At 42.3% G+C, this 11,169-nt stretch overlaps 1 protein-coding gene across 1 annotated transcript; it reads left to right on the top strand.

Annotated features, from left to right (window-relative positions):
- The first annotated feature begins 767 nt into the window (after nt 1–767).
- Nucleotides 768–10,228, top strand: rnf141 (ring finger protein 141). Its single transcript, XM_086149228.1, has 6 exons — nt 768–857; nt 2,380–2,580; nt 3,169–3,277; nt 4,628–4,809; nt 5,682–5,789; nt 8,038–10,228. The coding sequence occupies exons 2-6, from the start codon at nt 2,444–2,446 to the stop codon at nt 8,186–8,188; spliced, it is 687 nt and encodes a 228-aa protein (XP_086005354.1). The 5' UTR covers nt 768–857; nt 2,380–2,443; the 3' UTR covers nt 8,189–10,228.
- Nucleotides 10,229–11,169: the final 941 nt, after the last annotated feature.

Below are 11,169 nucleotides of genomic sequence, written 5' to 3'. Positions count from 1 at the left end.
TCAATTTTAGTCTTCTTCTTCTTCTTTCAGCTTTTCCCAGCAGGGGTCAAAAATCTCTCAATTTGAGTGTCGCCATTTAATGATGTCGAGGTAAAAACATGTAGCTCTCGAATGACGTCACGCTTAAGTGAAGAACATCTCAAAAATCTACTTCTTCTTAATCCTTTTATAAAAGAGTGGTTTGCAAAATTATACTTTATTGAGAAAAAATAAGATGACGCTGAAATAATATTACTGCTACAAAACAGCTGTTTTGTTCAGATCTGAGGTCTCCCAGAATCAAGTCACACTTTTATTTTTGCAACCAGTTTCACATTTTTTCCCTCTTTTTTCAACCTCTTACTGAGTTGTTCAGCAAGACCAGATTTGCTCTAAATATGTAAAAAAAAGAAGACAAAACTGCAAAATAATGCAAATGCAGGAGGTGACTATCTTGCAAAATCCAGCAGGTGACTATTTTGCTGTAAGCAGATAACTGAGGGTCCAACACGATGCTGATATAAAAACAGTTACCTCACAGCAGGTAAAAAGTAAATAATAAATAACCATTTTAAGAGCTTATTATATGCCAGAATAAATGCATACTGATTTATAACATTGTAATTGAATGCGATGAGAGGTGGATCGAGGGGCGGGGCCTTGAGCTCGGAAACCTACTACGCGATTGGTTCTGAGGTTTGAGCGACAGCCTTCCGTCGGCAAATCAGGTTACAGCTCTTGTGAACTGCCGCGTGCTCAATGCGACTTCCGCTACGTCAACATCCGGCGACGGCTCCAGCGTCAACACAAACAGAAAGCTAATGACGGCTAGCGACGGAGTGAAGTTCGGACCGCCGCCTTCCAAAACCGAGGTCTGAGTAAGTAGCGCTTTTCTCTTTCGCAGAGGGACCACTTTATCCTTATTTGGTTTTAGAAAGGTTCCATAAATTCCCTGTTTTTTGTTTAATGACGTCTGCTGAATGTTTCTCGTTCTACGTCAAGGAACTCACTCCTCCGTCGTGTTAGCAAATGCTACAAACAGCAAGACGCTGCTAGCGTTCTAGTTGGGGCGGTATATTTCTTGGAGGCTCAGATAGTGATGATTTAAATGAAACCATTGAAGTCGGCTTCGTAATTGTTAAGAAAAAAATCACCTACTCCCGCAAAAGTGTAACGGGTGACCAGGGAGCTAGTCGAGACGTCACGTAATGGCAAAGTGAAAGTGCTGCGGTGAAGTTTTGGCATGAACCGATTGTGACAGACCCTGTGGATTGATTGGGGTTTGCAGGAGCTCCTGCAGGTCACCAGCACAGATAAACCGATTTTTTTTTTTTTCTTACCCTGATATCATATCAGATATTTGCAGACATTCACATGCTCACTAACCCTGTCGATAGCTCTGGCTGTTTTGCGACATTCTGGCAAAGGCTCTTTCCCACTCTTGGCTTCCCCTGACTGTTGGGTTCAAGGTTCCTGATATGATTTTTGCAAACCGATGTAAGATTTTTTTTCCAAACAGGAGGCATTCCCCAAGTCTTCATCCTATATAACTAGTAGTGTTGGTGTGGTTGAGGCTGTAACCGAAGCGCACAGGTCTGTGCCTCGCAGGCATGGATTGAATGGTATATGCAGTGAAAGACATGAAAATTGTTGTTGTGAGAGAAGAAGGTGCATGGAGTAGGGTTTGATGGAGGAAGATGATGATGTGCCAAACCTGATCCCATTTTGTAGATATCCCACAATTCTGGGCCCCTGCCAGTGATTGTAGCTTGTCAGATAGCGGTTTGGCTGATCGTCGATGCCGGCGGAGATGGTGTGTTGTTGTTTTGAGATGCGATGAGAACAACTTTATTAATCCCGAAGGAAATTGTTGTGCCAGAGTTTCAAGTAAAAGAAAAACAAAAAAAAACAAGTGAATGTGTGCAAGTGAATCTCCCTACAACATCTGATCTTCAATATTAATGGAACACAATGGAACACGCATTTTATGATATTTCATCATGTTCTTATGAATTAATGGCAATAACGTCATCAAATATCTCTAGTTTAAGCTCTTCACATGATACACCTGTTGCCGATGCTGCTAAAGTTCATCTTGGGTCTGTGCTTGGGCCGTGTGTTCACGGTTTCCCCGACAACTGTACAAGTCCACATAGCGCAAATTTAAATTTTTGTATCTCAAAAAATGTGACATTAAGTATGTAAGTACGTGCATAGTAGCGCCGATGAAGAAGCAGGTTGGAGTGGCTGGAGAAAATGCCAGCTGTGGCAGAGGATGCAGAGGTGAGGGTTAGATGGAAGCAGATGATGCACTGTGGTAGAGAAGTCCGTTCTACTACTCCAACCGTGTTTCCCAAGTTAGTGTTATCTGTTTACGCATGCCTTTTTATTTCCTGCCAGGCCTTGCAGAACTGAATGAGGTGGAACCTTCGGCTGCTCTCCTCTTGTTGCCACTGCTGCTGGGATGGGCCAGCAGATCTCAGGCCAGGGGGTGATGACCCGTCTGCCTGAGAAACTAGTGAAACACGCGGGACTGGTGCGCGACAGCGGCTTCCTCACCTACGAGGAGTTCCTTGCCAGAGTGGCCGAGCTCAACGACGTGTGAGTAACGTAATGTCCGTGTCAAACCACAGCCCGATCACGCCAAGCCTGTGTTTTCACACACACTTACCGAACGGTAGAAGCCTTTTTTTTTTCTCTTTTTTTTCAATCTCACGCTCTTAAACTTTGAATGTTTTTGCTTGAGGGGGAAACCGGCCCTGACATCACACACCCACAACTCTGGGTTTTCGCCCAGCGTTTCTCTGACATATTTTCAACATTGCTCAGCGTATTTGACAACACGGTCTGTAAAGATTTAAACTGCTCTGTTCTAGCCAAACATCACATTCGGTTTGATCCTTTTCAGAAGGTTAAAAAACAAGTAGGTCGTGGATAAACCCGATTGTTTTATGGGCACATTGTTTACACTCTAAAACATTTTCAGTGCGAGTCCTGACCTTCCTGACCTTCTCAACACGGTGAGAAATAAACTTCACGGGAGAATCATAGTCAAATATGCGGATGTGTTTGCCTGAACTGAACTGAAAAAAAAAAAAAAAAAAAAAAAAACATAGGAAACAGGGTGACTTTCTAAAATTGGAAACTCCATTCTCACTTGTGATGTCTCTCGCTCACTTGCTCTCCCAGGACGGCCAAGCTGGCAGCAGGGCAGCAGAAGCACTTGCTGTTTGAGGTGCAGCCAGGATCCGATGCCACGGCTTTGTGGAAGGTGGCCGTCAGAGTCGTCTGCACCAAGGTGACGCCGGCTGACCTTTTCGCCACATACAAATATCCCTCTATAGATTTTAGACATCAAGAGAAAAATCTAACAAATGTGCACACAATTCTCGTGCGTTGAAATGTAATTATTATGTACATTTTGACAAAAGGAGACGAAGGGCAAATGGTACTAAAGGAAATGTCTACTTTCTTTCTTTTTTTTTTTTTTTTTTAATTTTACCATTCCTATCCAGCACTGTGCGAGAAGATGATGTTTCCTTAATTTTTGCATTCATAAAGTAAGATAAACTTTGTTGATCCCCATACGGGAAATTCCTTTGTCACAGCAGCGTAACAGTTATAATGACGAAAAAAAAAGTAAAATAAATATGAATATAAATCGAAATAGAGAGACAGAAGATAGCAAGACGTCCATGAATAAATAGACAGCAGATAAATAGAAAGCAGACAACAACAGCAACAACATCAGGAATAACAGTGGACAACGTAAAGGAACAGTGAGGGTGAAAAATACACAACCAGAACTGAACAACAATATAGATAGAGTGACAGTAGCGATGAATAAAACACATAAACAAAAATAGGCAGGATGTGTGCGGGCTGGGACAAGCAAGGATAAGAGAGACAGCTGAGGGTCTCAACTCTGATCTTATTAACGTGGGCAGGGAGACGGCCGGGAGGACGAACATTTGGAATATTCTTCAATTCATCCAGTCATCATCTAGACTTCATGTACTGCGTCCAATGGGGTCAGGAACACCCAGGACCAATCAAAGGGCCAACAAGTATTCACTCATTTACACGTCGTTTAGAGACATACAACCGTTCGCTCATTCAATAAAACGTCATCGTGATACATGCAACCATTCACTCATTCATTTACACACCATGTGGAAACCTAAAACCATTCACTCATGTCATCAAGACACATAATAATTCACCCTTTAAATTTGTACTTCAAATAGGGTCATAGAATCATTCACACCTCATACAGGGATATATAATATTAGTCTGAAACATTCAATGTCAACCATAACAAAGTTTTAAAAATGTGCAGTTTCTAATCACTGCAAAATCTCTTGGTGATTTTCAGGTCTTTTTCTTGTGAAATAAAGGATTCTCCCTCTAGTATCAAGCTCATTTCTGACTGATTTTTCCTGTGTTAGCTGTTTGTTTTTTTTCTTATTATTTTATTGTTTTTTTTTTTTTTTTTCAAAGTTGAAGCGGTGCTGTATTCCCCTGATTTTATCGACTGCTTTTCCACCGAAGGAGAATGATGAAGTTTTTCATTTTGCCGCTTTAATGTAAACACTACATCACCAGTTGAGGTGAAGAGTTTCACACACTGTCTTTACTCCCTGCCCAGATCAATAAGGACAACGGCATGCTGGAGGCAACTCGCATCATGAACCTGTACCAGTTCATCCAGCTCTACCGAGACATCACCAGCCAGGCCGCGGAGGTGTTTTCAGCCGAGGGCGCCACCGAAGGCCCGTCCGCCCCGCTGCCCTCCACGGACTCGTGCCAGGCCAGCATGTGGATGGGCAGGTGAGCGCCTGGTTTCACCTCCGACCATCATTTATGTTTTTTTTCCCCACTTTCTTCATCAGTTTGTCTCGCAAACCCCCCAGATTTAGCTCCCAACTCCACTAAGAGGTATATGACGAGGACAATCAATTCTCTTGTCTGCTAGCAACAAGTGTGACCGCGTTCTCCTCCCGCGCTCCAAAAAGCTCTATTGAAGACTTCTTGTGAGAGCAAATGTTTGGATATCTCCTGTGTGTGACCCTGTGATTGACAGGCCGCTGCAGGTTAAACCCCGCTTCTCATCCGTCGGCCGCTGGGATTGGCTCATAGACACACACACCGTGAGCAATTTGGATAATGAATGAATTGATTCAACAAATATCCAGCGTTATGACCTTTGAAAAAAAAAAACAAAAAAACAAGTACCACTAAATAGATCCTGGATGAAGACTCGCTTCTCCCTCCGGGTCTCAGACCCACCTGAGGGCAACCTAGTGGATTCCAGCGACGAGATGTTTCTGGACTTTTCAGAGTGACAGGGACCCTCCACCCCCGCGCTGTCTAGATGATCAGCCTCATTAATCTCTTCTTATTGCTTTTCCATCTCTCTCTCGCAGCTCATTGTTTTCCAGACGCTCTTCATTTCTGTTCAGTTACCAAAAAACAAATGGCTTCAGGCGCAGCACAAAAGTGAAACACTTCCCCTCTCCCCCCCTGCTGGTAAAATGATAGATTTTGCAGCTCTTTTTTTTTTTTTTTTTTCCTCCCATACGGCTCGTCACGCAGGAGGAAAGACCCGCGTGCTTTTCCACGCAATCGTATCAAATCCCCAAAGGGAGAAGGCGATTCATTCGACACAATGTTAACCCTGTGCTGTCCGTGCTCCCGCGCAGGGTGAAGCAGCTGACGGAGGACGAGGAGTGCTGCATCTGCATGGACGGTAAAGCCGACCTCATCCTGCCCTGCGCGCACAGCTTCTGTCAGAAGTGCATCGATAAATGGTAAGCGCGCAGTACTCGGCCCGCAGGTAGACCCGTGCTCCATCTGGCTTTTTCATTTTTCATCTTTCTCTATCTGCCTGCGTGGCTTCTCTCCAAGTTCTCCATCCTTCCCCCACCTGTCCAAAAACAGTTTTCAATGAAGACTCTCTGTGGGTGTGAATGAGAGTGAGTGTCTGAATATGGAGTTGACAGATGAACTCCAGCCTGATTATGAGCGAATGAACGAGTAAGCAATACAATAGAGGTAGAACCGCGACTTTCGAGTGTTAAGAGTCGTCCCAGATCCATTAGTCAGACGAATTTTTGCCTTGTGATACTGGTGGAAATGTGAGTTCGGAGCGAGCAGGTTTAGCTTTCGACACCGATCCGGCCGCCGCTCTCTGTGCATTGGCGTTTAAAAACAAATCAAACGCGGCGCCCACCTCCAGGTAGCCCAGGGAAAATCATCGCGAAACACGAGCGAGGTGGGCATGTTGTGGACTCATCCGTGAAGACGCGGAGAAGTTGTTGTTGGTGAGATACCGTCAATGAGACCATCAATCTAAAGGCAGGGTACAATTGACGGCGGCAACGTCAACGGACTCGACATCGGAAGAGTCGAGAGGAGTCAAGAAGACGGCATTCCCTCCGTCACTAATTTAAGTTTAGTGATAAGATGTAGCATAGTTTGCAAGTTACATTTTGCAACACATTGTAGCATTGTGAAGCCAGTTAGTGAAGAGATGACCTTTAATTAAAAAAGTAGCAAAACTAGGAGAATACTAGAATACATTAATAGCATTGCAGTTATTTTAGAGGAAATTTAATTTGAGTTTCAAGCTCGGTCTCCGAATGAATTACCCTAAGTGCCCCTGAATATAAGCCGCACCGCCTAAAAATACATCAATATATGTATATATAAACCAGTGCTTCTCACTTATTTTCTGTTAGCCCCCCTCCCAGAGGAAGAAGAAAACATAAAATATAAAATTGTAATATGTACACCTCTGCACAACACCGTGTCCTAATTGGCATGAAAGGAAAGGAAAAAGAAAGAAATACAGATCAACTTGCAACAAAGAATAACTTTATTAACATAACAGCGCTCGTTGGTTTACTGAAGTAGCTTTCATAAAGCAGGATGATTGTTAGCGATATTCGGCGTGTTTTCGCTGAAAAAAACTCCCGCGTCTTATCAGCGTAATAGGAGCGTAATGTCTTGAAGTGGCACATTAATTTATTTGGCTTCATGCTGTCCGCTGCTAACATTTTTAGCCTCTGTAAACACACCGGTCTTTCCTCGCCTCCCAAAGTAGTCACGTCATATTTAGCTTTCGGGTGACTTTCGTTTGTCTCATTATCTCCGCCTCTTACTGCCTTTCTTATCATCCCTGTTAAATATTTTTTCCCTGCTGTCTCTTGAGGGTTTGTTCTCTGCGCTTCATATCTCCTGCTCTGTGCTGTGTGTGCGCACGCGCAGTGCAAAAACAACAACACTGTAGCGCTAATACAACACCATAAGCATGTTCCCGGGGCTCACACACGCTACCCCAGGCATCGCCCCACTATTTGAGAAGCAATGGCAAACACATATAGGCTGCACTTATAAGCCGCAGGTGTCCATGTAGTAACATGGGATATTTACACAGAAACATTTTTTTTTTAATCTTTTAATTAAATACATACCGGTATCATTCACAAATACGCATTGGAAATGCTTTTTTCTGAACAGTGCTTGCAACACGAATGATGAAAAAGATGAATAATAAACAACAAAAGGAAAATCCATCCATCCCATTTTCTATCCCTGCTTTGTCCTACTCCAGCCCATCGCTATCTTGGTCTTCCTCCTGCACGCTAAAACCAGTAAAGTCAGTCGTTTTCTTTCACAGTAATTTCATTGGTCTGATGTGACCAGGCAAAATTTTTCGGTGGCATGAAGCTCATTAGCCTCCCCCCCAATTACATAAATTAACCACATCATTGTTTAAGCTGCAGTGTTCAAAGGGTGTGAAAAAAATAGCGGCTTCTACTCCGGAAATGACCGTAATCTCAAAAGTCAAGGTATTACTGTACTTGTTAAAATATCCGATTACTAAAGCATCTGTTCCTCTACAACTTGTATTGAACATAAACTTTCCTGTTCTACAATCTGTCCTGGCTGGGACTATTACCTGGAAAAGTGTATGAGAACAGAAAGGGGGGGGGGGCCTGCAATCCCGCCATCGATCAGCCGCTAACCGCTAAACCGGGCCATCTGTGTTTTTAGGAGCGGGCACAGCCGAAACTGCCCCATATGTCGCCTGCAGGTGACCGCCGCCAACGAATCGTGGGTGATGTCAGACTTCCCCACGGAGGACGACATCGCCGGCTACATCCTCAACCTGGCGGACGAGGCGGGCCACCCACACCGGCCTTAACCCGCTGAGCCCAAACCACCCGAAAGCAAGTACCATTTACATGTCACAGCACGAAACATACTGTGGGTCGGGACACGGGAGGGGCCAGAGTGGTTTCCCCGCTCCACATTTTCTCCGGCGGCAGATCCAAAGAAAAATTTGTTTCTTTAGAGTCATAAAGAAAAAAAAACAAAATACAAACCCGCTCTTTGCACCCCACTCCCCTCTCTCTGCAACCCGTTTTGACGATGTGGTGCTTTATGGAAATTAAGTGTGCGTCAACATTTCGTCTACGTGGAAAGTCAGTGTCTGTAAAAATGTACCAAGTATCTTTCACACACAAAATAACCACCCACACATCCGTGACTGCAATTACCGGGTTGACTTAGCCCGCGCGCGAGCGAGAGGAAGAGGAGGAAGCTGGAACTTAACCAAGTGAAGTGTGTTCCAAGTAAGAGTTGCCTTTTTTTTTTTTTTTTTTTGGAACTTTTAACGCGAATGGAGGGGACGTCGCCGAGGAGGACGATCATTTTCAAGGTTTGATAAACCAAACGCACCCGCCGTCACTAGAGTTCTCCGCCCAGAAGTGTTTGTCTTACAGCTTGCCTGATTTGTCTCAATACCAGATCCCAAACACGGGCAGAAGGCATTGAATTTTGTTTTTTCCCCCCAGTCGTGCACGCCTGAAAAAAAGCTGTTTTCAGAGCTGGGAGACTCCGCGAGCTGAGCCTAGAGCATCTTTTCCATCCGAGCAGATGCAAACAGGGAAAATAGGAGTGAATCCATGTATCTTGTCCACTGCCAAGCTTTTTTTTTTTTCTTTTTAATTTTTTTATTCCTTTTTTTTTTTTTTTTAACATTTCAGCGGCTTCGCGAGCCACGTCTTCTGTCCTAAGAAGAAAACATTTCTAATTGTGCAACACAAGCAGGGCGTAGTCTGTTTTTCCCCCACAGGTCAAACGGCCATATTCTGGTGCACACACTGGTAACAAACACAAAATAAATCAGCGGTATAATATAATAATATAAAGAATTGGATCTGGTCTGTTTAGACTCATAATGGGATTTACAGTGATTTTTGCCGTGTGGTCGTTTTTTCCCATCACACATGGCTTTTCACACTTTACGTTGTGTCTTTATCGCAGACTGAATTCAACACTCATGTTGTTCTCTTTTTTTTTTTTTTTTTTCAATCTATTTCAAATAGCACCTCGACATTAGTCGATTTCATCATTTTGGATTTTAGTTTTAACAGACGTGGGTTCGATCCTGCAGCGCTCGAACCCCCGTTTTGAAACATTACGTGAAAAATGTGAACATGCGTAAAAACGTCACTTTCGATAGAATTATAATTTTCTATTCACCTGAAAAAACTAATTCACTACTTACAGGGGATGTCAGTTCAGCTGAGTTTTTGCAGTTTATAAATATCTTAACATATTTTTCCAAGTTAGAAAAAGCGACTTAAAGTGGATTAAGTCAACTATTGTGTAATATAGGATGTGAAGCGTACCAGAGTGAATCACTTTTTTTTTTTTTTTAATTATTTGAAGAAAATATATAGAGTATATACATACAGATTGTGTGGCTTTAGTTAATTTTTTGGGCTGTCAGATGCTGGCAAAATGCACTTTGAAACCTCCCTCGAACTGTACTTGCACTACGACATGATTCAATATTATCAGACACTGTAACGCTGTTGCCGACAGCAGATGCACGGTGCATCTGTGAAGTCTTAACAGTCTGGCTGTGATAAAAAGAAACGAAAAAGCTGGAAAGTCTGATGTTCAAGGTATTTAAATTGTACCATTTGGTCGTGATGATGTATTAAAGTAGATTTTGAGTCTACGGATACTTAAAATACACCCCAGCATTCAGTGCTGTGTAATGTGAGATAACAGCCTTCAGGTGGTAGCATCACTCTTCCTGATATCATGCACACACACACACACACACACACACAAAGATCCAATGTTTTGTTTGCAATGCTGAGCAGAAGAAAGTGTATTAAATGAATAATTCTTACTGTATTGTCATTAATAAAGAGATCACTCTTTTGCATCTCACGAGTTTGTGTTTTGTTTGTATTTAAATACACTTAGAAATTAGGCTGCACTCTGTTTGCTATTGGCTAAAACCATTTTGATCTGCCCCACTGCAAGATTTAAATCACAATATTTGTTTGTGAAATATGTGTCGAAGTAATATCTGAACACAAGTGATAATTTCCTCTCGATATTTAAGATATTACAAATGTAACATCAACCAGTATAGTGGAGAGATACTTTCTAAACGGAATCTGAGTCTTGTCACACCATCTATTTCACTGTGAATACATGAATATCATTATAGGAGGTCCCAGATGCAAAAAACAAACTTGCTGAAGAAGCAACTGGAGTTTTTATTTTTTTAAACCATGACTTCTAGATAATTAAAAAAAATGTTTTTAATGGAGTACTTAATTAAAAGTGACATCAATCTGTGTCGATTAGTTTTATTAATATTTTAAATCCTAAATTATACATTCATTAATGTTCATGTTTTCTTTCACTCCTCTCAGCAGGTGAACGCCACCTGCCAACTCGCTGGTACGCATGCGCACCAATACGCGTTCACCCAGCCATCGTGATTTTTTTTTTTTTATCGTTTATTAAAATCAAAAAATAAAATGAATAGTCCACACATGAATGTGGCAATACGTCACCAAGGTTTTTTATACGACAAAATATTTTATTTTGAAGAAAGATACAACTTTTATTTGATGGACGACACGAGCGTACCGTAAAAATCACTTCGTCATGATGGCCCGTTTCGAATCATCTGGCGGTAATACTTAAAAAAACATTTTTCCGAATGGAAGAGTTTCCTCGATAGACCTTCGGAAGTCTCATTTTTAAAGGTAAGAGAATTGTCTGTACTGTGTAGTTTTTTTCTTTATTTTGAAAACAATAAAGCTCTCGTAGCACCTGCGTGCGAGTTAGCTAATTAATGCTACGCAAGGT

Source organism: Fistularia commersonii, chromosome 7 (assembly GCF_037954325.1).
Source record: "Fistularia commersonii isolate RoL2024-O1a breed Wild chromosome 7, RoL_Fcom_v1.0, whole genome shotgun sequence".
NCBI lineage: Eukaryota > Metazoa > Chordata > Actinopteri > Syngnathiformes > Fistulariidae > Fistularia > Fistularia commersonii.
The sequence above is the reverse complement of the archived record's forward strand: the minus strand, read 5'-3'. Positions and strand labels throughout refer to the sequence as shown.

What these genes read in the sequence shown, in the direction of transcription:
- rnf141 (XM_086149228.1), top strand. Translation starts at nt 2,444, where the DNA reads ATGGGCCAGCAGATCTCAGGCCAGGGGGTGATGACCCGTCTGCCTGAG. An exon ending in GTGGCCGAGCTCAACGACGT is followed by an intron (nt 2,581 to 3,168) that starts GTGAGTAACGTA and finishes TTGCTCTCCCAG; the next exon opens with GACGGCCAAGCTGGCAGCAG. An exon ending in CAGAAGTGCATCGATAAATG is followed by an intron (nt 5,790 to 8,037) that starts GTAAGCGCGCAG and finishes CTGTGTTTTTAG; the next exon opens with GAGCGGGCACAGCCGAAACT.